Below are 25844 nucleotides of genomic sequence, written 5' to 3'. Positions count from 1 at the left end.
AGGGGCCTGCTTGACAAGCGTCTCTTAAAACATATCCCTACAAAATTACCACCCCACTCCCCCCAAAACCCCTCTCCCCCCCACATATAAAACCAGGAGCCCCCAGCATACCGTATTGTGTTTATATACAAACATATACAAAGTATCTACAGCCATGGTTGCAATATACTGTTCCATGGGCATGGACAGAAATTGGAACACCCTGCATGTAATAAGAGGTACAGATGTCTTGATTGTGCTGGTACGGTACATTAATGTCACAAAATAGCAGGGCTAGGACTAGTGGGTTAACCGTGGCTTGCAAGGCGTAGGGAGTGCTCTGCCTGCTAGTCTTCAAGATGCTCCAAAGCCACAAATCCTGTGGGCCCCCTGAGGAGGCCAAAGCCTTACCTTTCACACTAACACACTGGGCTTTTTAAAGATTGAAGCTCTGAGGCAAAAACCTGATCAACATCCACTCTAGCATCCCCATCGGCATTTAAACACAAGATGCTGGTGTAGGGACTGAACCTAGACGGTAGCAGCACATCTACAAAGGCAGCTGCAGCGGGGCGAGCTTATCTGGCCCATTTCTCAGTGCTGACCCCCCGGGAACTCACCCTCTGCCCAGTCTCAGAGCCCCGGAGATGGGCAGTCATGCCTAGTGGTTGGAACAATTCAGTAGCCAAGAATCAGAGCCCGGGTCAGAGCTGGATTACCTGGACTGAGGCAAGGCACAAGTAGGATTAGAAACAAGCAGGAACAGGAGCTATCACAGCCATGGGCAAATGCTTTGAGCCTCTGCCCACCCATCGGGATACAGCCAGTCCGGCAGCCTGCTGTACGCCAGCTGCACTCATCAGGCTGCCCAGAGACTGGCTCTGCTGCAGGCCTCATACCTGACATCTAGGCTACTTTTACACACACCTGCCCCCAGCTGCATTTTGAAAACTGGCAAAGCGCTGCAAGGAGGTGTTGCAAAGACGGCTCTGAGGCTACTTGGAGGCGAGGCGGGGACCCAGATAGCTAGCAACCAGCAGTGAAAACAAGATGCAGAATCCTGAGCCATCTTCAGACGCTGCAGCCCAACCAGCCAGCGCTGTACCCAGACCGCTCGGCTTGCTCTTGGGAGGGGCATGCATGTACTTCTGGAATATCTGACCCCCTCAGGGGACCTGGGTTCTATTCCTGGCTCTTCCATGGGCCTGCTGGGTGACCTTGGGCAGGTCACTGCACCTTTCCATACCTCTGTTTCCCCATCTGTAAAATGAGGCTAACGAAGCTGACCTCTTTTTTAAAGAGCTTTGAGATCTGCCGCTGAAAAGTGCTACTGACAACCTAGGGATTATCATCGTCTTGGTAATTTCCCACAGATTGCTGAGTTAACACCATTATTCATATGCTGGTAGCACTTGCATTGTGCAAACACGGAGGAAGGCACAGTCCCTGCCCCAAAGAGCTTAGCATAAAGTACCTCCTGCTTGGAACAGGAGCCGGGATAGGGTTTAAAGGATGCCAAGGCATCCTTCAGACATGTACGAATACCAGCGGCCACGACAACAGGCACTCTTTGCCCTGCAGCTGCCAGAGCCACCCACACTCACCCATTCCTCCACCTTCCCACTGCTAGCAGAAAAGACATCACTCCACACCGCACCCCCAGGGCTATGAGACCCTCTCCGCCCCTTCTCTCACAGCGCCCGCAGCACCAACCCCTTGATGCCTCAGCGGAGACTCTTCCACTTGGGCTCCAGTGTTTGCCTGGACTTGCTCTTTGGACTGGCCCCAGCACGGAACAGTCACTGCATGGCTCCGGTACTGCCCTAGATCCCCTCTCTGAACCGATCACTCCCGTCTTCAGCCATGGACTGGAATGGGTCTGCTCGGAAGGGAACAAGGGCCTTGGCTTCACCAAGCAGGAAACAGCCCAGGAGCATGAAGAGCAGCCAAGGGTTTGTGACAGCGGAGAACCTCCTGGGTTCTTCTCAAGCTCATGTGATGGGCTTCTTTCCTGACTCCCGGGAGCAGCGAGCGCGCCGCTGGACACCCTCGACGTCTGGAGCGACTCCACCCCTGCCATAGCCCGTCCTGCACCGCCACGGTCTGCCCACAGAAGATGACTCTTCCACCTGCTCAGCTTCATGTTCCCCAGCAGCGCTCGCGCTACTTCCTATAGCTCACCCCAGGGACCTGTGGGAAAGAGAGCTGGTGTCAGGCGCCTCTAAAGCAGGGAGAAGAGAAAAATCGCACAAGCTGGGCTCCCTGTGGTTTAGCTCCTTCCCGCCCATGCAGCTTGACACAGCTGGGTGAGAAGGTCTCCCAGCCCATGGCAGATGGAGCCCAATAGATAACTGCCGAAGGGAAGGGGAAGAAGGAAAGCGATTTGGTTGGGAGTGTGGGAGACAATCAGGAAGAGGGTGGAGACTAGGACACGGGGCAGGGGGGGAGGGTTTGAGGAAAGCCACAGTGACAGGGAAGGAAGGGGAGCTTAGAGACACTCAGCCCAGGTCCTCCGAGGTATTTAGGCACCTAAATGGCTTTCAATGGGCGTTAGACAACCAAATACCTTCGAGGACTGGGCCGCTGAACCCAGCACTGGTAGGTCATGGCTGCAGCGAGCCTTGCCATGCAGTAGGCGGCTGGGTAGCCGAACCGGGCAGTCACGGCCTGCAGCTCGTGGCTCGGCCCTCAGGCCAGGCTGAGGTGAGTGCGCTGGCCTCATTACCTTTTCTCTGCCCGTCTGGCCTGGCTCTGCCCGCAGGGCAGCGAGATCATCCAGGCTGCCCCTGCAGTAGAGGGCGTTCTCTGCTCGCAGCTCCCTCACGCGGCCCTGCAGTTGGTGCAGGAGCTTCGAGGACACAAAGCTGCGCCCCCCAAGTTGGGGGGCGGTGCACAGGGAGGAGGCGGTGGTCGGGCAGAGATGGGTGTGCTCGTGCCGGTCCTGTGGGCAAGAGAAAGGAGAAAGCTTTAGCTGGGGGTCAAAACACACTGAGGCCAGCTGGAGGCATGTGGGCCCAGCACACCGGAGACACCAGGGCTGCTCCCGCCTGGCCACTGGTGAGGTGCACAGTCAGGGGGCCAGAGCCTGGAAGTAGGCCAGGAGATCTGGGTTCTGTTCCTGACTGCCACAGGCTTATTGGGTGACCACAGATAAGTCAGCGCAGCGAGCCTCAGTTTCCCCAATGTGCTGAGAGACACCCGGGCGGGACACACAATACCAGGGCTGCATGCTGTTGGTGCAGGGTCACAGCATAGTAGGGTCTGACAAGCCCTAATTAGTTAAGCACCATAACACTCCCCCAAGGCAGGAGAGGTTTGGGAACCCTGAAATGCAGCCATCTCTGGGGTGGAACGGGGCACCAGTTTAGCAGCACACGGCCACACTACCAAGAGATGAAGCAGAATGCATCCAACTGAGAGTGCAGGGGGCACGGGGCTGGGGGGGGGGAGGGCAGGATGGAATTACCTGAGCTTGGATAGGGCCAGGACACTGGGGCTCAGGACTCATATACACTAAGGAGCATAAGGGGTCAGTTCATGTGAGAGACAGCGCCACCGGCCGCACAGGCCTCCTGCCCTTGCTCCCTGCAGCTGGGATTGGGTTAGAGCTGTCTCCGAAGGAGGAGTGCAGCTTCCTGAAGCACCACCCCCCTGTCCAAGTGCCAGCCCTGGCTGCCTCTGCTTGGCCCGTGAGTTCCCCAGGGCACAGCATTGGAGGACATGGCTGCAGGACACGTAAGGTGCCTGGGAGATATTAGGGCCACTGGAATAGCCCTGCAGCTTGTAGCACCCATCAGCTACTCACTGACACTACTCTGCACGCAGGGCTGGATTCTAGCCTCCTGGACTATTATCTCCCTTGTCTCTCCCTAAGAGGCTGCCTTGCCCTTTACAATCCCCTGCTCCACAGACTCATCTCAGCCCAGAACCTGGCTGGGAGCTTCCGATGCCTGGCAAGCCGAGGAAGAGCTGCCGTGTGCCCTCCCAGTGAGACTGATCCAAGCAGAGAAGGTCCCTGAACCAGCCGGGGCCCTTTCACTGTCCTCCCTTTAGCCAGAGGTGAGTGTTTCTCCTTTACCGTGGAAAGCCGCCCGATTTCTGCGTCCAGTCTCTCCACACTCCTGCGAAGGCCCCTGGGCCTGTCCCAGGAGAAGCACCTGTGGGGGGAAGATCACATTCCCTCATGGGCAGATGGCACGAGAAGGCAAGGCAGCCTAGTCGCTCCTTGGCCAGTGTGAGTTAACCTCCAGGGGCGACTCCCCCTCCCTCCACGGCAGGGTCCAGGTGGGGAGCTGCCATATGGCTGACCGGAATGGTGACCGGAGGGCGATATGCTGCTGGGACTCGAGAAGGGCAGCGGAGATCTGTGTAGGCTCTCTCCGGATACATTCGAGCTGAGAATGGGAGCAAGGGCCAGATCCTTCTGCATGGCAAACCCCCCACTGGCCCAGACAGACCCTTCTCCATCCCAAACATTCCTACGCTATTCCCCGGAGTAACAGCCACCCTCCGAGGGGCAAACAGCCACCAGTTTAAGAGTAAAGACAAGTGTCAGTGGACAAAAAGCTAAGGCTGCAAACTCCAGTTCCAGCTCCTGGGTGCTGGCTCTCAGCGGACAATGGGACTGGGGCGGGGTCACGTAGGACTCCGGGAGGACTTGGGACAGCATGGAGAATGGGAGGCGGGAATCTCACCCTCTCACCTCAACTCCCAGCTGCGACACACCCTCCCCAGCCACTTCCCTGTGCTAAGTACGCAGGGCCTGATCCCCGCTGGGTTCCACCAGGTGACAGCGGCATAAAGCTGCCCTGGAGCAGAGGACAGTAGGCCCCGTCAGCTTCCAGGTACCATCCCCCAGAAATCTGCCAGGGCTCAAAGGGTTAACCCTGGGATTGCATTGCTGAGTGCCCCAATATGAGACAAACCTTCCATTGTCTTTGATGCCTCCCAGCTCATCCCCCGTGAAACACAGAGATCCACCCCCCAGAGCCGATAGCAGCAGGATCCCATTTGCCAGACAGGCTAGTAGCTTTGTTATGAGTCCGTTCTACGGGAACTGCCGACAACGGGCCCTCATGGGGTGCTCGGCACATGCCGATGCCAGCGGTCACCTTTCCCTTACAAACGCCATACTGCGGCTGCAGCCGTTTCGCTGAACAGACTGGCTCCAGGGAAGGGGTGTGATCCAAGGACCACATGGCAATGAGGGAGGCTAGCTGGCTTGGGTGACCTTGTGCTCACTGCTGTCAACCTGGGCCAGGACGGTAGTGGCCAAAAACTGTTACCACCAGGGGGCTGTTCAGAGGCTGGGGTGAAGCGAGTTTGAGGGGTCTCAGCCCCGGTCCTAGTGAGCAGGCGTCCCCCACACTGGACTGTCAGCACGTCAGCAGTGTAGGCCTGAATGGGCACCGGAGAATGAAATACCTCCCCGAGCGCCTTGCACTGCCTCAGCCACCCCCAGCAGCCAGCTCCAGCGCAGCATCCCAGGCTGTCCGGAGCACGATAGTCACTGGATTTCCCTGACACCCAGCGGTGCCCAGCGAGCAAGGGCCTCACTCAGTCTCCAGTCCGGGCACTGGGCTGCTCTCTCTCTCTAGCTGACACCGAAAGCAAGCCCCAGCCCCCCACCTGTCTCCTCCCTGACTTACTCCACGGAGGGATTTTCAGAAGTGCTCAGCATTGGCCTAACTCAGCTCCTGCTGACGTCAACGGTTAAACCCTCCACTGGTTCCAGCAGGGGCAGGCAGGCCAACCCCTCACCCCTCCTAAGGGGTCCTGGACCCACAGTGTGAGCCCCCAGAGCCCTCCGCAGTCTGGTGCCGGCCTTCAGTCATTGCCCAGCCGGGCAGAGGGGGGACTAGTTTGATGCCCTCTTGCATCCCTTATTGATTTGTGAACACTCAGCCCAGCTCCAGAGCACTATGCCGAGGAGGCGAGTTTACTCTCCCCACTTTACAGGGGAGCTGGGCCCAGCACAAACGTGGGTGCCACCCGTCAGCACCCTCACAGAAATGGCACTTTTTGTGCAGTGCGTCACTCTGGGTGTGGAAGGGACATCAGGGATTCACCCGAGGGTCCACAGCAGCTCAGGAGCAGAGCTGGGAGCAGCTCTCACATCTCCTGCCCCTTTAGCCCAGAGCACTGGCCACTGGGGACACGCTGCCACCCTCCATTTCTGGGCTTGCTCGCGGAAGCTAGAGACATGGGCTAGAGCCCTGCACTTCAAAGCCCCAACGAGGAGCAGAGGTCTGGCTGCTGGCAGTGGTAGGGCCCCTCACACTATCTGTGGAATCTCTCTTCCCGCCCTCCCCAGCTATTCACTTACGTCTCCAGCTCCGCATTCAGCTCCTCCTCAAACTTGCGGGCCAGCTTGCAGGTGGTCTGGTCTTTCCAGTGGGCCATGCTCCTCCGGATGGCCCGCAGCTCGTTGTCCTTCTCCCGCAGCTGCTGGCACAGCGTCTGCTGCTCCCCGCCCCCAGCCTCCTTCAGCTGGCTGCGCCGCAGGCTGGCAACCTCCTGGAGGTGCTCCTGCAGGATGAGGCCAGTCAACACAGCTGGTCCCAGGCCTCACATGCCCATTGTCCTCCCCACCCACCTTTGGCCAGAGGAACCGACGGGTGGGGGCCTCATCATGTCTCTCACTCATGAAAGAAGCTAGACACAGGCTGCTGCAGTGCTTGGACCCAGATCTGAAGGTTTGGGGAGGGCAGTTCAGATCCAGGCTCATCTCGGTTTTATCGGAGAAGCCTTCCACCCCGGGGGAGGCATGGCCTGGAGGATGGGGCACGGGCTGGAAGCTGGGATCCTGGCAGCCCATGAATAGGGAAGGTGCTAGAGACCTCCCCTCCACTGACCCAGCAGTGAGGAACCTGAATGGCCTGCCCCTGTACTCCAGCCTTTCCCTTCTCAGCCACACAGAGCCACCAGAAGGAATGTCCTTATGGGTGGGAGAGGCAACCCAGAGGGCTGCAGCAGAGATCCTGTGGGTGGGGTGGGGAGATGAAGGTGGTTGCCTGGGGGCAGAAGTGAGAGTCTGCAGGGGAGACCACTTAGGGTCCACACCCTTCCTCCCCCTCTGGAAGCAGCAGAATCTGGGAATCCAGCCCCAGGTGCCCAGCAGCGAAAGGCTGGGCTATGGCCTGCTGTGCTACCCGGCCCAGTCTCAGCATCTCTCTTGGTGGTGTGAAGCATCAGGCACAATCCCTGCTGAGCTCTACAGGGAGGCCAGGCTGAAGAGTGCTGGGTGCAGCTCAGCCTCACGGGACGGGGGAGTGGGAGGAGTGCCCCCCAGGGCAGATCCGTGCCAGGCTCCCAGAGGGACGTACTTGGATCAGTCGCTCCTTCAGGGCCTCCAGGGCTTCCTTGCTTTCCAAGTGAAGCTGCTCTCGCTGCTGCCTCAGCTCCCACTCCTGCAGGTAGAAGGGACTCGCTGCTGTCAGGGTGAAGTCACACAACCTTGATGGCCACCCGCTGCCCATACACTGATGTAGCTTAGGGGTGGTGCTATGGTTGGCCACAAAGGCACCTTTAATGGCTTCTCTCCTCTGCCAGGTTGTTTCCACCCTCCTCTCCCTTTCCTGCGGGCAGCTGTCTGCTCAGCACTAGAAGCACTGGGGGGGCCATTCAGCTCAAGAGCTGGTCCCTGCGGTGACACCAGACCCTAGATCTTGTCTGTTTTATATTGAGCATTTAGAGAGGGGACAAATGGATTGTTGCAATTCATATGGCAAAGGGATCTGTGCCAAGCACATGGTATATTCAACTCCATGGAGCCCTCCATGTCTGGATTTCAGGGACGCTGCTGCTCCCACCATAGCACTGTGCCAAGGAGCTGGCCCTCCTCAGAACCTAGTTACAGCTTGCCAGAGAGGCAGGGCTCAGGGCATGAGGCCAGTAACCCCAGGGGCATTGCTGACTTTCTATTATCCCAGCAGCACCCTCTCCAGCTGAAATCACTGTCCTGTTGTGCTGGGCGCTGATAGATAGGGGAAGACAAGCCCTGCCCTGAGGAGCTTACATACTAAATAGACAAGAGAGACACAGGGTCTATCAGCCTTGAGTCAGGCCAGGGCGCCATCTAGAACCACATCCTGCCTCAGGCAGTGGCCACTTCCTCATGCATCAGCAAAAGAAAAAGGAAAAGCCCACAATGCATCTGGCCAAATGTACTGCCCATAGAGGGGAACACTGCTCCTGCCTCTGTGGCTAGCAGCTTCTGCCCTGAAGCATGAGGCCCCTTGTCCTGGCCAGCATAACCACCAAGGTCAGCAAACCACCCAGCCCCTTTGAAAGCCCCACCATGGCATTTGGCTCTGTGGGAAATGAAACGATCTCTCCCCCCACAGTTCTCTCGAATCACCTTCTCCTCCTGGAAGTGAAGCATGGTGCGTTTCTGAGCTTCCAGCTCCTGCTGCAAGGCTCCGAGGTAGCGCTGGGTCTCCTCGCTCACTCCCTGCAGGAGCTGGAGTGCGTGGCTGGTCGACAGAACAGATGGGCTCCTGGAGGAAACAAGCAGTGGTTTGGGACATAACCCGTCTGGGCCGCCACGGATCAGCTGTGTGGGACTGACCCTGGCATCTCGGGATCTCACGGCATGCGCTTCTACTACCTAAGCTAAAGGACTCGGAGTCTGCTGCAGCCTCGTAAATCTCTAGCCACGGACTATGAGATACTAGAGGGGAGCAGAGCCCAGCACTGTGCCAGGAGGGGCTACGCCGCTGGGCAGAGCCCGCTTGGGAATGGTGCTGTCAGATTCGCTTCCCTAGGGGAGACCCGGATTGACGTCCCTGTGCTGCCACAGACCCCCTGAGTGACTTGGCCGGCGTCTTCCGGCTCAGTTCCCTCTGTGCAATGAGAGCAACCCTGCCTTAGTACACAGGAAGGCTGTGAGGACAAATACACTAAAGATGGTGAGGCACCCAGATACCATGGGGATGGACACCCTAGACAGACAGATTCAAACAAGGTTCTCCTCCCAGCTCTCAGGCTAGACGTAGCTGTCTAGCATCTACTCCTGGCCAGGGCCGGTGCAAGGATGTTTCGTGCCCTAGGCCAAACTTCCACCTTGCGCCCGCCCCGCCCCAGCCCTGCGGCAGCTCCCCGCCCCCCGTCACCCTGAGGCGCCCCCCCTGCGGCAGCTCCCCATCCCCCCCACCCCGCCCTGAGGCACCTCCCCTGCGGCAGCTCCCCGCTGCCCCGTCTCTCCCTCCCTCCCCTCGGCCTGGGGAGCCGCGTGCGGCAGCTCCCCGCCCCAGCTCACCTCTGCTCCGCCTCCTCCCCAAGCACGCCGCCGCCGCCGCCACGTCTCCCGCCTCCCAGGCTTGCGGCGCCAATCAGCTGTTTGGCGGCAAGCCTGGGAGGGAGAGAAGCAGAGCGGGGCGGGGCTCAGGGGAGGAGGCGGAGCAGAGGTGAGCTGGGGCGGGGAGCAGTTCTCCTGTGCGTCCCGTCCCCGCCCCTGTTACTTGCTGCAGGCAGCCCTCCCCGCACCCCCCTGCCCCAGCTCTCCTCCGCTCCACCGCCTCCCCGGAGCGCGCTTTTGGCTGCCCCCAACCACTTGGCGCCCTTGGCGACCGCCTAGTTCCCCTAGTTGCACCGGCCCTGCTCCTGGCACAGCGGCTTGTACGTGGAAGCCCCATTGGAAGATGTGGGCACCAGCCCTGGAATTTGTGGACCTACCGCCCTGGGGAACCCCCGCAGAGGCTCACGCATCAGAAGGCCTCAGGCAGGGCCGTCCCTAGCTATTCTGGGGCCTTACGCAGCCCCCCCTGCAGGTAGTTGTAGCCGTGTCAGTCCCAGGATATTAGACACAAGGTAGGGGAGGTGAGATCTTTCACTGGACCAACTTCCTGATGCTCCAGCAAAAGGCAATGAACGTGTCTCACACACCAAGAGAAGTTGATCCAGTAAAGGACCCTATCTCCCCCTCCTTGTCTCTCTGGTGACTGTTATCATCTGTACTGCAGCCACACCCAGGAGCCCCAGCCATGGAGCAGGACCTCGCTGTGCTAAGCCCCGTACAAACCCAGCTCAAACTGACTGCAAGCTCTTTGGGGCGGGGACCACCTAAGTATAAGACAGACAGGTGGGGAGCCCCAGGAAACCATGAGGTTATAGTGTGATGGTGGTGATCCCGCTGTGGGGCGAGCTGGGGGCCCATAGACAGCTGACTCCGGCAGGGAAAGGGGCAGCCAGTGGGTGGGGTGAGCATTGGTTCAGGGCATGCTCTCCACTGCAGCTTCAGGTGGGGATGTTCCTACAGAAGTCCTGGTGGCAATGAAAGCTTCCATGGGAGGAGGGGGGGCAGTGGAAACACCGGCTGTTCTCAGCAGAGGGTGTGGATCCAGCCCTAAGACAATGACCTTCAGGACAAAGTGAGTGAAATTCCCCCCTGGGCAGAGGGCCAGCATAAGGCCTGGGCACCACGGAAGCCTAGGCTGGCCTTCTGCCCAAAGGTGAATTTCCCAGGAGCAGCAGAACAAATGCAGCTGAGCCTGCTTGCCATTGGTCAGCGCTGGGCAAGATGGCAGGGTTTTGGCCTCCAAAGACATTACAAACCATGCTGCATTCAAGAGGTTAAAGGGTCTCACCCATGTGCCATCTGCCCCCTGGCTCTCTCAGGAAGCAGGTCCTGGAGGCGTTGGCATGCCAAGCCAATCTCCCTGGCCAGGGAGCGCTCAGCCTGCTCGGCTTGGGACTGTGCCTCCCACTCCCGGAAGGACATTTCATTCTGCTCAGCCCGCAAGTGGCTCTGCTCCTCCTCCAGCTGCTGCAGCCTTGCTCGCAGCCGGTTGCTCTCATGAGCCCTCTCCTAGGGTGAGGGACACAAAAACAGAGGATTTAGCAACAATGCACTGGGAAGGAAATTTCTGTTCTTCCAGGACTCCCAGCTCCGATCACGGCAGCACAACTGGATTGCTGCAACTGCAGGACTCCCGGCTCCGAGCACTGCAGCACATCTGGATTGCTGTGACTGCAGGACTCCCGACTTCGAGCACTGCAGCACATCTAGATTGCTGCCACCGCAGGACTCCCAGCTCCGATCACAGCAGCACATCTGGATTGCTGCGACCACAGGACTCCCGGCTCCGATAACTGCAGCACATCTGGATTGCTGCCACCGCAGGACTCCCGGCTCCGAGCACTGCAGCACATCTGGATTGCTGCAACCGCAGGACTCCCGGCTCCGATCACAGCAGCACATCTGGATTGCTGCGACCGCAGGACTCCTGGCTCCGATCACAGCAGCAAATCGGGATTGCTGTGACTGCAGGACTCCCGGCTCCGATCACAGCAGCACATCTGTATTGCTGCGACCGCAGAACTCCTGGCTCCGATCACAGCAGCACATCGGGATTGCTGTGACTGCAGGACTCCCAGCTCCGAGCACTGCAGCACATCTGGACTGCTACAGCCCCAAGGCTCTCAGCTATGTGGCACATGTAGATGCAGCTTCCCTTTCCTGCAGTGCAGGTAATGTGGGTTTGTTCCTACCTGCTGGGAGGGCCCATTACAGCCAATTGCTCAGTAGGGATGAAGTCCCATTCACAACAGTCAAGACACAGACTCACTGGGATAGGACAGAACGATCCATGTTCAAGCAGGCTGGGTCAATTGGTGGTGGGGAGGGATGAGCTTTGGGCCAGTGGCTTCCCTCCTGCAGGGGAGTCAGGTCTAATCCTCCTCCATGTCCAGGAGCCCCTAAAATCCTCATTCCCCCACTCTCTGTCACACTCCCTGTGATTGTGGGCTGGCCTGGCAGCCATCCCCACCTGCTCCAGCTTCTCGCTCAGTCTCCTTAGTGCCTCCGTCTTCTCCTCCTGCAGCAACGTCCACTGCTCTTCCAGGGCCTCCTGCTTCTCCCGCTGGAGTGAGCGGCTGTGGACCTCCAGCTCCTGAATTCTCTGCAACACAAGCCGGGAGCAACCTGCTGTAACTCCAGCCATCCCATCCCCTGCCTTTCCCCAGTGAGCCCTCTTCAGGCTGGCACGCACTTTGTCCTGCGGGAAACCACATCACGACACATTGGCTTTGCCACAAGCTGATTGCCACTCATGGCCTACTCCACGTACAGCACAGGGAGGCCAGCTTAGCCTGAAACACAGCACAGTACATGGGAGATAAAGTGACATCAAAGAATCAGCTACTGGCCCTTGCTCAGTGCAGATTCCTGAGGTGTACGGTCTGGTAAGATGGGTTCTGGGCCCCACTCTGCTCCTGACCAATGTCTGGTGCTGGGCAAACAACTTCCCTGCTCAGGCCTCAGTTTCTCATCTGTAAAATGGGGATGATAATACTTCCCTACTGATCTCCACAGCAGGGTCTGAGAAAGCGGGTTCCTTTATGTTTATAAACTGATTTACAAATATAAACCCTAATTAGTAGCAGTAGTAATCCTGCATTGTGACAGAATATGCCCTCATGTCCACACCCTACACAGTTTTGTACAAAATATACCTTGTGAGGTACCATCTGAAAACTCATAATTTGCTGATCAGTAAGGTCATGGCAAAATGCACGAAGCCGTGTTATCTGTGAAGTTATAAACATAATTTGATATCATGACTAAAAGTATGTTTTCCAGAGAAGATTGGGGAGTGTCCAAACCAGTTCCTCAGAGACAAAGCCCAAGCTGCTGCCTCAGCCAGATGTAAACAAGGCTGCTAAGTGGCCATTCTTTGGCAGTAAAGGGGGCAGGGGGAAAAAAAATCTACATCTTAGCAAAGAAACAGGATGGAGTTCCCGTCCACACAGGCTGCCTATTGCCATGTTCCAGCTGGAAATGCTTCTCAAAGGGGGAACAGGACTATAAAAAGAAGGGGCAGATACTCCCAGGCACCCCTCCTTCACCGTCTCTCTCTGTCCACTGATTCGCTGCATGAGAAGGGACAAAGGAAGCAGCCATTAAACAGAACAAGGGCTCCTGGCCTAAGAAGTTTGGTCAGTAAGACTCTTGAGAGCATGTGGTGAGAAAACTTTGCTTTGAATTTAACATAGATAAATTAGGCACCAGTTGCATTTTATCTTTATTTTTCTGGTAATTATTTCTGACTTTTATGCCTCATGACGTGTACTCACTTAAAATCTCTCTCTCTGTAGTTAATAAACTTGTTTTATTGTTTTATCTAAACCAGTGTGTTTAAATTGAAATGTCAGGGAAACTCCATTTGTGGCAACGAAGTGTGCATATTATTCCTATTAAAGAAATATGGACTTTATGAATTTGTATTGTCCAGGAGAGGACTAGGCAGTACAGGACCTACATTTCTGGGGGGAAATCTAGGAGGGGGGGGGTGTTGAGGTCACCCTGCAGTATAACCAAGGCCGGTGAGAGCCAAGGTGTAGCTGGGAGTGACTTGCATGCTGGAGGCTATTTGTGAGCAGGCCAGACTGGAGGCTACAGCAGCAAAGCAGTGCAAAGGGCACCCCAGGTTAGAGGGAGGGTCTCATTAGTCTGGATTGTACCCTGGATACATCACAAAATTATTAACAGTAGTAATCCTGCACCCATGAGCTCTGCCAGTACCTCCCCATCACTCTGACAGCACCTCCCCATCCAGTGGAGCCACTGGAAAATTGCAGAATATTTTTCCAGCCATTTTTTGATGCTACAAGCTCTTTTAAAAAGAATCATAAACATAGCACCTCTTTGCAGCTCCCTGGAAAAGGTGATTGTGCCCGATCAGCAGGGTCAGGGGAACATTTCATTTCCTAGCTCTGTGAAGTGTCTTAGAAGTCAGAGCCTCTGCCGCAAAGAAATGGGAAGAGTGGTTCAGACCCCTCTGCCTTCAATGTGGCTTTGCACAGGTTTGCTAAAGCACAGCACACTGTGGGACGAGAAGCAAGCCAGACCATTGGCTCACCACGTAAACATATGATAGCACTTTGCACTGACAGCACTGTGCAGCAGAAGATCTCAAAGCACTTCTGAGAGGTGGGTGAAGTATTATTATCCCTATTTTACAGCTGGGAAAACTGAGGCAAAAGCCCTATCTAGACCAGGGTTTCTGGTTGTGTTGTAAAACGTTAATTTCAAATTAACATGAATTAACCCCATGACTGTAAATGCAACTAGAAAAGGAGTACTTGTGGTACCTTAGAGACTAACCAATTTATTTGAGCATAAGCTTTCGTGAGCTACAGCTCACTTCATCGGATGCATACTGTGGAAAGTGTAGAAGATCTTTTTATACACACAAAGCATGAAAAAATACCTCCTCCCACCCCACTCTCCTGCTGCTAATAGCTTATCTAAAGTGATCACTCTCCTTACAATGTGTATGATAATCAAGTTGGGCCATTTCCAGCACAAATCCAGAAAAGCTTATGCTCAAATAAATTGGTTAGTCTCTAAGGTGCCACAAGTCCTCCTTTTCTTTTTGCGAATACAGACTAACATGGCTGTTACTCTGAAACCTGTCCTAAATGCAACTAATGACTCTTCACAAAGGTTTGGTGCTGGTGGTGGTTCACACAATGCTGAGCCCTAGAGTGAACCACAACCAGGATCAAACAACTGTGTCCTGGAGCAACCCTTACAGCTGAAAGAAAAGGAGGACTTGTGGCACCTTAGAGACCAACCAATTTATTTGAGCATGAGCTTTCGTGAGCTACAGCTCACTTCATGAAGTGAGCTGTAGCTCACGAAAGCTCATGCTCAAATAAATTGGTTAGTCTCTAAGGTGCCACAAATACTCCTTTTCTTTTTGCGAATACAGACTAACACGGCTGTTACTCTGAAACCTGTCTTTACAGCTGAGTTACTTAGCAATTAACCTGTGCTGGCACCCAAGCACAGAGAAAGGATGGCTCAGCAGCTCAGGCGCTAGCCTGGGAACTGTGAGACCTGGGTTTGAATCCTGGCTCTTCCATAGACTTCCCGTGTGACTGAGGCAAGTCACTTCATCTCCCTGCGCTACAGTTTCCCCCCATATAATTGGGAAGATAGCCCTGCCCTGTGGGGGTGTTTACACTAAAAACAGTGAGGTGCTCAGATGCTGTGGAACTGGGGAATGTAGACATGCAAAAGAGCTCAAAAGGCAAGGCTGGTGCAGTGATGTGCCCAAGGCTCCACAGCAAGTCACTGGCTCGAGTGGGAAGAGAACCTGGTAGCTCTGGCTTCAATTCTGTAGCCAGCCTGTCTTTGCGTGGATGAAGGTTTACAGAGACACCCACCTTCTGGAACTCCAGGGTTTTATTCTGCAAAACGGACACCGTCCTCCTCTCTTTGTCCAGGGCCTCAGCGTGCGCGCTCTGGCTCTGCTCTTCCAGTGTCCCACGCTGCACCTGGAGCGCTTCCCTCTTCTCAGCTTCCCACTTCTTTTCCTCTTGAAGCAGAGCACTCTGAACCTAGGGTCTCGCACAGCAGGGACCTCGGTGAGCTCCCCCAAGGAAGCAGAACAGAGCTAGCTGCTCATGGGGGCGCACATCATGTTTGAGCAGCACTGTCATCAGGAGGAGGCATAAGGAAACACCGCTGAGCCAGGGAGACACGTGAAATACCAGCGCAGGGACAGCAAAGGGGTCCGTTTCGCTGCAGAGCAGCTACAGCCTGGGCAGCAGTGCAAGCTTCCCCCCACAGCACTTAGGTGGGGAAAGTTAATTCAGATTGAGGTAGGGTGTGAATTTAAAGCCTGAACAACTCCATGTGCGGACGCTCTTATGCCAGTGGATTAGACTCAACCGAAACAAGGCACTCTGATTCTGGAATAAGAGCATCCACGCATGGCTATTCAGGGAGCTATTCTGGAATAACTCCATATGTAGTCAAGCCCTGAGGCTGGGGCTCAACCCTGATCTGGAGAGACCGCCTCTAGGGCAGAGAAAGGGATTCCTGCCATTTGCGTGTCCTAGCCAACCCACAGCCTTCCCGGTGAGACTCCCAGCCATATGCCAGCCAGCCCCAGCAGTAAGGCAGAGGTTTCTAAGCAGCTGCTTATGCATGACGGCAATTTCTGAAGCATGGACACCCCTCCCCAGCTCACTTCAGACAGTCTCCGAACTACAGCTGCACGGTAACAACTTCCAGTGGCTGGACAGACGTCAGAGCCCTACAGGAAATAGGCTCCACACTGCCTCCCCAGCCCCCTGAGCCAGTCGCCTTTGCATGGACTGTACCGTCTCCTTGGCTTCCTGCTTCAGCTCTCTGACCAGCTGCTCTGTAGACTCCTTCTGTCGCTGCATGGCCTCCCGCTGCCTCCGAATATCTTCATCTCGGGCCTCGGTAGAATTGTAAAGAGAAGCCCACTGAATTCACTGCCCACTGGATCCTCTGCTCCAGGTCCAGCTCTCCATGGGCTGAAGCGCTGGGAGGGCTACGACCTTCTACCCCTGTGCCCCCTACACCCAGGGATTCTGGCCACCCCTGCAGGGTTTAGTACTCAGGGCCAGTACTAAAGGGAGGGGTCCAGAGGAGACAGGACCATTGTCCCACCTCATGCCATGGTGCTCAGCAGTGGCTTCAGGGGGAGAAGAGTTGCAGGCTCATTGCAGGCTCTCCCAGGGCTGTGCTCCACAGGAGCTGTGTCACAGCACCCCCTGGAGCTTCCCCTGGGTCAGTGCAGCTCCTCACTGCTCAGGTCTGTGCCTCAATGATTCAAACAGACCCCCTGACTCTCGAAAGCCCTGGCTGCAGCCATGTCCAGGGGCCTTCATGGCAACGTCCAGGTGCAGCATTGCCCAGCCCTGTAAAACACCACAACAGAACAGCAATCCCCACAGCCCCTGGGCGCCCCCACCTGGACTGTATGGAGTTGGGAGGCTGGAATCCAGGGTTGCAGAGTCCTGGGCGACAGACACCTTCTCACTGCCACTAGGAGCCATGAGAAGCAGCACCTAACAATTACTGGAGGGTTAGACACCACAGCACGTCCCGCCCAAAGAGGCCAGAGCAACGGAACCCTGTGGCCACCTGACTGGTCCACACCAACTATTTAAACCAGGAAGCTGGCCCAGGGAGCAGAGCAACATGAAGACTCTGGCTTGCTGCTGTTGCAGACTTGCCTTTCATCCCAGCTTCCTCCTGCCTTCAACCCCAGCCTGGCTTGAGCTCAGTACCCGTCTCCTGACTCAGCTTGGTAACTAGTCTCCATCCCTGCCTTCAGCCCAGTGGACACTACTGTGTCCGGCCACATGCACCCTGCCATTATACAGACAGAGTGGGGGACCTGAAAAGGGAAGGACTGTTTGTGGAAAACACAGCTGATCTGGCCAGTGCACTTCTGTGCTTCAGTTTTTATCACAACAAACATCTGGCTTTGAATTAGGGATCTCCATGTTCCTCTGCCCAGGCAGCCAGCTGCTGGTCCTCAGCATGGAGGAAGCATTGTCTGACAGTTAGAACAAGGGACTGAGACTCAGGGGATGGTGAGTTCTAGTCCCAGCTCTGTCTTGGACTTGTTGCGTGCCTGCGGGCATATCTCTGTCCCGTTCCCTGCCTCAGTTTCCCCATCTGTAGCATGGGGATAGTAATACTCACCCACCTCATGGACTAGAGGTTTTGTTCGCTCAGGTTTCTACAGAGCACTGAGGTTACCAGGGTGGAGGACACTGGAGATGGGCAGCACTTTCGTTATCAGCTATTCTGGGGAGCTCACCACAGCCTGCTGCCACAGAAACGACTGCCTCAAGTGAAGCAAAGTCCAGGATCTAGAACAACTGGGGCACGTGGGCAAAGGCCTCTTCCCTGCCAGCAAAGGCCAGCAGATATGGGGACACGGGTTCCTCTTACAGTATGGACTGGAATGAGACCCCCCCAGCTCATTCAGGGGATGCTCTCTGGCCTATGTTATGCAAAGGCCCTTTGTTTTCTGCTTGTCTATATATAAATTTCCCCGGAATTTATCTGTGTTTGTCCAAAATTTAACAAATGGTAAAAGGAAAATGGGTAAAAACTCAAAACAAAGGGCAGTGGGCTGGGGTGGGGAGGCGTGCTAGGTATTCATGGGGGCCAAGCAGGAAGAGGGAGGGGAGTACTCATGATGCAGCAGTCGGGTGGCCTCGGCTGCTGAGATCCGGGTCCCTGCCCCTCTCACTTCCCCACTGTGCAGAGGAAGCAGATGGGGCTGTGCTGACGGCCCAGGTCAGGAGGAGTCTGTCTGGCAGGCGTCAGGCCTCATGGGGTGCAGCCTTGACTCCCTGAGTGCCGAGTTCCTGCTGGCCTCCCCCGCAGAGGAGGGTAACTATCAGCTGGTGGCTGCTGCAGCTGTGCAGTGGGGGAGAAAGACGGGCAGGGAGCCTGGCCCCGGCAGCTGAGACCACCTGCACAGAACCCAGTCCACTTCCCCCGCTGGACAGAGCCCACTGCTGTCTCTGGCCCTGCAGCACGACACCAGGCAGCAGGGAAGGGCAGGGTCACGAGGGTGCTCTGTCCGGCAGGGGGCCAGTACGCACGGGATGCAGCCTCCTGCTCCCCTCTGATGCAGGAGACTTTTCAGCTGCTCTGTTCTGTGTAAGGCCTACAGCACTGAGAGCGCTGGGCTGCCACCACGAGCGACAGCAGGGAGAGATCAGAATTAAACTTGTGTAAAACAAGAAAAATAGGGGGTGACAGTGAGTCATAGCGTCAGGATACACTGACACGTGGACAGCTGTTTATAATAACAGAGACTTAATAATTAACGAGGGTGGTTTTAGGTGGCTAGCAATGACAAGATGGCGATCACAAGCAGCCAGAGAAATCCAAAATGGAGGTCTGGGAGAGATTTGGCCAAGCCAGCAGACTGAGGTGAGACAAAGGGCCCTCCAAAACCTGAAGGGGAACAGTTAAGCATAACACTGGTTCTCAATCAGGTCCAGCGTCTAAGGCGCAGGTCTCCAATCAGGTCTAGCTTTGATTGACAGATCGTGGGCTTACACCTGATTGGCGAGAACAGGGGCGTAGCCACGGGTGGGCCACAGGGGTGTCGTGCTGCCGCAGTGGCCCAGCGCATGACTCGGGCACCTGAAACCCAGGTCGGCGCAGGGGCAGGGCTGGGGCCCCCTGACTCCACAGGCTGGGAGAAGGTGAGTCATCCCAGGCAGGGGCTGTGCCTCGTGGGGGCAGGTCTGGGTGCGGGGGGTGCTGGGGCCAGAGCCGGGCTGGGCCGGGCGCCGAGGTGCATGACTGGGCTGGGCAATGGCAGGGCACCGGAGACCAGGGCAGCTGCACGCGGTGCAGGACAGACGGGGATAGCAACGCTGGCAGGAAAGGGAGACGTGGCCAGCCGGGCAGATGGATACTAAGCCGGGGTCAGGAGGAGTGGGCAGAGCTTGAGCCCTGGCCCTCTTTGCCACATGGACAGCCTGTGTGCCCCAGGCAGCCTCGTCTTCTGGTGCCGGCTGAGCAGTAAGGACTGGCTGGAGGGGCCCCCCCGATCCCTCCTGTGCCCCAGCCAGCCCCATCCCTGCACCTCCAGCTCCAGGCTCTGTGACGTCCCTCATTTCTTCCGCCTCACCCATGTCGCATGCCCCCCTGGGTCCTGCCCCTTCCCCCAACTCCAGCCCCTGGCCTCTGCCTTCCCCCATCCAGCCCCCTCACCCCTGTTTTTCCTTCCTGCTTTGGATAAACTTTCTCTCTTCCCAAGATGGCGAGACTCAGGAAACCTGTGTCCCTGACTGGGTACCCTGCAAGGTGGTATAGCCTTTGGACTTTGCTCAACTGAAGTGGGGGGGGGGGGCGGGATCAGTGCATATTATCTCCCCTCTGCCCTAAGGAATGTGGGGAATTTTCAGCCCAAAGGGGGGAACCTCTTTTACCCCAGCAGCTACCCACACTAGAGCATGGTGGTGGGTCCTTGCCCCATGGATGTGCCCAGCTTGGCTGGTGAAGCCCTGTGTCTGGGAGTACCAGGGCTAGGAAGAGGGCGTGGCGTCGGGGGAGAAGCTGAGCTAGCATGATCTGTTGGGGCCCACCCAAATTTCCACTCCTAGCTACGCCACTGGGTGGGAATGCTTGGGATTGTAAAAAATAACCAGGCAGAACAGGCCAAAATCTATCTACAAGGCAGAAAGCTGACAGGCTTGAGTGAGTGGGAGTGGAAAGCACTGGAGTGAACATTAGGAGCATCAGAAGCTGAAAAATAAGATTTGAAATCACTGAAGAATGAAGGCAGAAGCAGCAGCAGTGACAACATCAGTCCTGGCAGATCATAAGGACCTAGACAAAGCAGAGGGAAAGAGGACTGCGGGGAAGTAATCGCAACGACTCTCACCTAAAGAATAACGAGACTGTTTGAAGGAGTGTGTTTGAGATAATAAAGCTGGATAGCTGTGTGTGTATGTTTTAGTATGTATAGTCTTTAATATTTAAAAACTTGCTGTCAGCATCCTATACGTGACTGGCCATCGCATACAGAATGTAACCACTTAAAGCTATTTTCCAGTTGTAGAATATTGCAAGTTTGGGTACTTCAATGTGTATCTGTGCTAATAGAGTTTATTATCTTGTAATATGTGTCTTAAATTGTAAGAATTTATGTTTTTGTTTCTCTAAATATGTTTTAGATTTACTGTATTAGGGTATGTTGTGTTAAATAAAGGTTATTTTTGTTTTCAAAGAATGACTTTCTGAGTGTGAATCCTTGGAGTGGAAGGCTGTATCCATGTCCTTCCAAGGATCAACAGAGCTAGTCTAGTCCGGGGAGTCCTCCAAAAGTTGGAGAGAAACCCCCTGGTAAATCCACTAGGGTGGGCCACCCACTTTCACCAAAACCACACAAATTGAGGATTAAGCTGCAAATATAGGCAAGCCATTGTAGGGGTGTCTGGAGTCTGGTTTGGGGGGAGGGGGAACACCCTCCTGACCTGGTGCTTCAGAGTAGCCCTGTCTGCTTCTCCTGAGAAAAATACCCAGGTCCTAAAAAAGTCAAAATTGGGTGGGGAGATCAATAAAAATCCAGATAGCGGCTTCCTCAAAACCTGGGAAATCTTTGGAGAAAATCAGTAACTACCAGAATTAAAGGGTCTTGGTTCTGCAGGAGCCCAGGCTAGATGATCACAATGGTTCCTTCTGGCCTTGGAATCCATGGCTCTACTACACTCAACCAGGTGTGTCAGATTTCTCCCTCCCTCAAACCAGAACCCACCCACTCCCCCTGCCCCGTGGGGAGCAGTTACCTCGAGCACCCTGGTGAGATTCTCCACTTCCTTCTGGAAGGAGGCGGCTTGATCCTGGAGGGCCCTGGCCTTCACCTGCTCCAAACTCTCTGCGAACTGAGAAGACAGGCATGAGAATGGGGAGCCTCTGCCTTTAGACACGAGACAAGGAGCCCTTGGGGCTCTTCCTCTCTGCCTGGAAGATCCTTTGATCCCAGGCAGTGCTTGATGGAGAACGACTGATTTCCTTGACATTACAATGCATTTAATGTACTGACAACACCACAGCTTCACCCTTAAATAGCTTTCCTCATGCATGCAGCTCAGAATGCGTTACCTGCCCCACTGTACAGGTGGGGAAACTGAGGCACAGAAAAGTGAGGGGACATGGCTATAGTCACAAACAGGTGCTCTGTCTAGGGCCTTGCTGCCTCCCCACTGCAAATGAAGCTAGGCTCCTGGCCAAAGGAGAACAAGTCAGAGAAAGAGGGGACCATTCAGCCAATTCGACGTCCAACATGTCACCCCCTACTCCAGTGACATGAGCTCATCTGCCACATCACACGACTCACACCACTGAGACACTGACACGTGGGGAGGGCCATGCAGCCACCTGTTCCTCCCAGCACTTTGCAGCTACTCCACATGGCACAAGCCAGCTTGCTGGAGGACATGCCAACAGCAGTCACCATGTCAGTTGCACACACACCTGGAGGGAACATGACACATGAGTATGGGACTGCATGATACAAACCTCCCGGAGCTCCTGCTGCTTCAGACATTGCAGCTCCTCCCTCTGCTGGGCCCACTCCAGCTCCTACAGGCACAGAAAACAGCAGCTAGCCACACTGCACGCCCCGCAACCCAGCCAGCCCCCATGTTCCCGCCTGCCGATGCACAGAGCCCCATAACTGCACAGCCAGAGTCCACCGGGTTGTATGCACTGCTGGCAGGACTCCTTAGCCTCAGAGTCCTGGCTAGACTCCACTTCAGGTCATTACATTCCTCCCACCCAAGCTACTGCCCTATCCCTTTACTGGATCCAGGGCTCTCTTTCACCTCCTGCCTTTAAACTGCTATGCAGCATGGCTGTGCCCTGGAAAACAGCAGCTGCATCCATTGCAGAGGTGGCTGCATTTCAGTGAAGGCTGAAAAGAGGGGATCTTGGCGAGTGCCGTTCTTTCTTGTGTGCCATCAATACAGTTGCTACTGAGTTCCAGTCGGCTACCCTGGAGTAAACCCACGGAAAGCAATGGGGCTGACCAGGTGTCAGCAGGGGCCTAGCTGAAAGATTATGGGGCTACACAGGTGTTTTGCAGGCCCATCATCAGTGACCTGTAGTGCAGGCGATGATGTGTGAGAAGAAAAGAGTCCAGCTCAACTTGCAGATCCCCAATTAATGTTGCAGGTTGGGCAGTGAGAAAAATAATCTGACTGGTAAACTGGGCATGTTTGATATAGAAATTATTGAAACAATAAACAAGGACATCTCATGATGCCTCTTATAGCCGTTTTCAGAGCTGTCCGATAAAACTACTGTCTCATCTCACTTCCCATCCTCCTTAAATTTGTGTACGTACCCAGATGCACGTACCCAATGCATCCAGACCCTCTTCTTCATTCTTATTGCTACAAGCATGAAGAAAATTCTCACCCACGAGTAACTGAAAGGTGCCATGTGATGCATCAGCCAGGTGATGTTTCTTGGAGACATTGAACGCTGACTAGACCAATCAGACCAGAGATGCAAATACTTTATCCTGGTACAGCAGCCAAACAGACTGCAAATGCCAAACTGTTCCTAACTGACTTATCAGAAGTCAACAATAGGGGCTGTTGTTTTTCTGGGCCTTTTATAGCTCACGCACACATGGAGTTATTCCAGAATAGCTACAGCGCTTTTAATTCACCCCCCATTACTCCAAATTAGCTTTCCAGTGTAGACAAGTCATAAAATCATAGAAGATCAGGGTTGGAAGAGACCTCAGGAGGTCACCTAGTCCAATCCCCTGCTCAAAGCAGGACCAACCCCAACTAAATCATCCCAGCCAGGGCTTTGTCAAGCTGGGCCTTAAAAACCTCTAAGGAAGGAGATTCCACCACCTCCCTAGGTAACCCATTCCAGTGCTTCACCACCCTCCTAGTGAAAAAGTTTTTCCTAATATCCAACCTAGACCTCCCCACTGCAACTTGAAACTATTGTTTCTTGTTCTGTCATCTGCCACCACTGAGAACAGCTGAGCTCCATCCTCTTTGGAACCCCCCTTCAGGTAGTTGAAGGCTGCTATCAACCCCCCCCTCACTCTGCTCTTCTGCAGACTAAACAAACCCAGTTCCCTCAGCCTCTCCTCATAAATCATGTGCCCCAGTCCCCTAATCATTTTTGTTGCCCTCTGCTGGACTCTCTCCAATTTGTCCACATCCCTTCTGTAGTGGGGGGCAGGAGGGGGCAGGGCAAAACTGTCCCCCTCCTGGTAACCACTGACCGACAGGAAGGCAAGTTTAATATTTATTTCTCTCAGGCTGAAGCCAACTCCCCCTCCTCCACTTTTGGCCCAAACACAGGGGATGGGTGCATTGCATGCTGGTGATCTCTGCAGGGGGCCAGGAATCCCGAGGCTGCCAGTGTCCCCATTCTGCAGGGTCAACGGCCACTGGAACTGCATAGTAGGGAATCCAATGGCCCAGACTGCCCCAAAGCCCCCTGCCGGTGGCCACAGAGCAGCCTGGAGTAGTTGGGCCACATACTTGGTGCAAAGACCCCTGGATGTTCCCTTAAATTCCAAACAGAGCAGCTCCACTCCCTGACATGGGGCAGGATCTGCACCTTTATGAATAAAAACCATTCAGCTAGGTAGGGGGCGAAAAACAATGAATGAGAAGAGCAAGGGATGAGGGAGCCCCCTGTTCATGCACAGAAAGCCCCCTGCCCAGCTCAGGCTGGACTGCTTATGGCTGGTACCTTCTCCTGCTGCATCTTCCCCAGCTGCCCGTCATGTTCTTCTCTCAGGTTCTCCATAGCACGTTGCTGCACTTCCTTCTCAGCCATCAGGGCACAGACGGCCTCTCGCAGCCTCACCAGTTCTAGCTCCCTCTCTGACAGGATCTTCTCCAAGGCAGAGAGTCTCAGCTCCTTCTCCCACTCCCGCACTCGGAGGTCTCGGATCTGCCCACTCAGAGCTCCTGCCTGCTTCTGGAACAGAGAGCCCTGTGTAACCGTCACAAACTGGCAAGGGCACCAAGAGGCTCTGGGAGCCGCTGGTGTCCGCTGGTGTCTGTAGAAGCATGAAGCGGGAGTCAAAGCATCATTCAAACAAGGGGTGGAAGAGGCCAAACACAGCTGAGTTCATCTTCTGCATGTGCCAAGGCATGACTGTCCCCTCCAGTGCATTCCCTAGGGCAGCAGGTCCCCAACTGCTCCTGCATATCCTGCACAGAGCATCCGCCAGGGTACCTGGAGATCTGTCTAGTCACGTGGCGCTGGTTCCTTGTCTCCTCCTTTCCAGCTCATTCCTCAGGCACCCAGGACCCCTTTGCAAGGAGGAAGAACCAGGCCAACTGCCTCAGCCAGAGGCCACAGCTACGTCCTGGGCACCAGGAACTACCAATGGGGCAGAGCTGCCAGTCCCCAGCAGGAGAGGAAAGGACACGGGGGCAGGAACAAGCACCCAAGCAGTACAGCAGGGGGCAGCAGGGGCCGAAGGGGAGAAGGAGGAATGGACCAGAGAGGTGGGAGGAGAGGAGGAGACACGAAGAAGAGCAAAAGGAGACAATCCGCACAGCAGTTTTCATAAAGAACCAATCACTTGGTGCATTAGAGACAGTTAAAGATCCATCAGCACCTGCCTCTTACGGCTCCACTGCACCCTGGCTGCAGCTACTGTGACCAGTGGGACGTGAGGTGGGGTCCAGGCAATGCCCTATGAGAGGGAGGTGGGGTCCGAGCAATGCCCAATGAGAGGGAGGTGGGGTCCGGGCAATGCCCTGTGGGAGGGGAAGTAGGGTCTGGGCAATGCCCAATGAGAGGGAGGTGGGGTCCGGGCAATGCCCAGTGAGAGGGAGGTGGGGTCCGGGCAATGCCCTGTGGGAGGGGAGGTAGGGTCTGGGCAATGCCCAATGAGAGGGAGGTGGGGTCCGGGCAATGCCCAATGAGAGGGAGGTGGGGTCCGGGCAATGCCCTGTGGGAGGGCAGGTGAGGTCCGGGACACACTCTGTCTATTAAGGTGTGTTTCACATTATGGAAACATCGTCAGACCCCGGCTGCAGGGCTTTGAACTTCCGGTGTGACTTGCCCTAGCAATGGGGTTCTCATCTCTCCCATGGGGGGCTAGATACAACTCGCTGCTGGCAGAAGTCTCCCGGCAGCCAGCCTTCACCCTGTTATTCTTCATGCCCCCACAGTCTCACCACCCAGCTCCCACCAGGCCTGCACTGGGACCAGGGGCAGCCCCGGGTACCCATGTGTGTGCTTACATACACACCCCTCTCTATTGGAAGTGGGAGAGGGGTGTGGCATACAAAGGGGGACAGTTTCTTAAACCTACTGTCATAAACATACAGCTAAGGGTAGCCTAGAATTCCTCCTTACCTGTAATGGGCTAAGAAGCTCAAATAGCCTGCTTGGCACCTGACCAACAGGATCAATGGGGAAAGAACATACTTTCAAATCTTGTGAGGGGGGAAGGTTTTGTTTGTGCTCTTTGTTTTGTGTGCGGGTTTTCTCTTGGGACTGAGAGGGGCCAGACAGAAATCCATCTTCTCCAACCCATCCTAATCCAAGTCTCCAGTATTGCAAC

At 55.3% G+C, this 25844-nt stretch overlaps 1 protein-coding gene across 1 annotated transcript in view; it reads right to left on the bottom strand.

Annotated features, from left to right (window-relative positions):
- Nucleotides 1-108: 108 nt before the first annotated feature.
- The window catches only part of LOC125623208 (uncharacterized), a 67035-nt gene continuing 41299 nt past the window's right edge, over nucleotides 109-25844 (bottom strand). Inside the window, exons 15-27 of the mRNA XM_048822238.2 lie at nucleotides 24011-24241; nucleotides 21803-21865; nucleotides 21070-21165; nucleotides 16093-16194; nucleotides 15151-15324; nucleotides 11748-11879; nucleotides 10566-10786; nucleotides 8339-8477; nucleotides 7305-7388; nucleotides 6305-6507; nucleotides 4058-4136; nucleotides 2705-2920; nucleotides 109-2169 (exon numbers count right to left, since the gene is read on the bottom strand). Of these exons, the coding sequence (XP_048678195.2) occupies nucleotides 2143-2169; nucleotides 2705-2920; nucleotides 4058-4136; nucleotides 6305-6507; nucleotides 7305-7388; nucleotides 8339-8477; nucleotides 10566-10786; nucleotides 11748-11879; nucleotides 15151-15324; nucleotides 16093-16194; nucleotides 21070-21165; nucleotides 21803-21865; nucleotides 24011-24241 (1767 nt within the window). The 3' untranslated portion in view covers nucleotides 109-2142. The remainder of the gene's footprint in view (nucleotides 2170-2704; nucleotides 2921-4057; nucleotides 4137-6304; nucleotides 6508-7304; nucleotides 7389-8338; nucleotides 8478-10565; nucleotides 10787-11747; nucleotides 11880-15150; nucleotides 15325-16092; nucleotides 16195-21069; nucleotides 21166-21802; nucleotides 21866-24010; nucleotides 24242-25844) is intronic.

The sequence above is a fragment of the Caretta caretta genome, chromosome 15 (genome assembly GCF_965140235.1).
Source record: "Caretta caretta isolate rCarCar2 chromosome 15, rCarCar1.hap1, whole genome shotgun sequence".
Lineage (NCBI taxonomy): Eukaryota > Metazoa > Chordata > Testudines > Cheloniidae > Caretta > Caretta caretta.
This window is presented reverse-complemented; position numbering and strand designations above follow the sequence as displayed.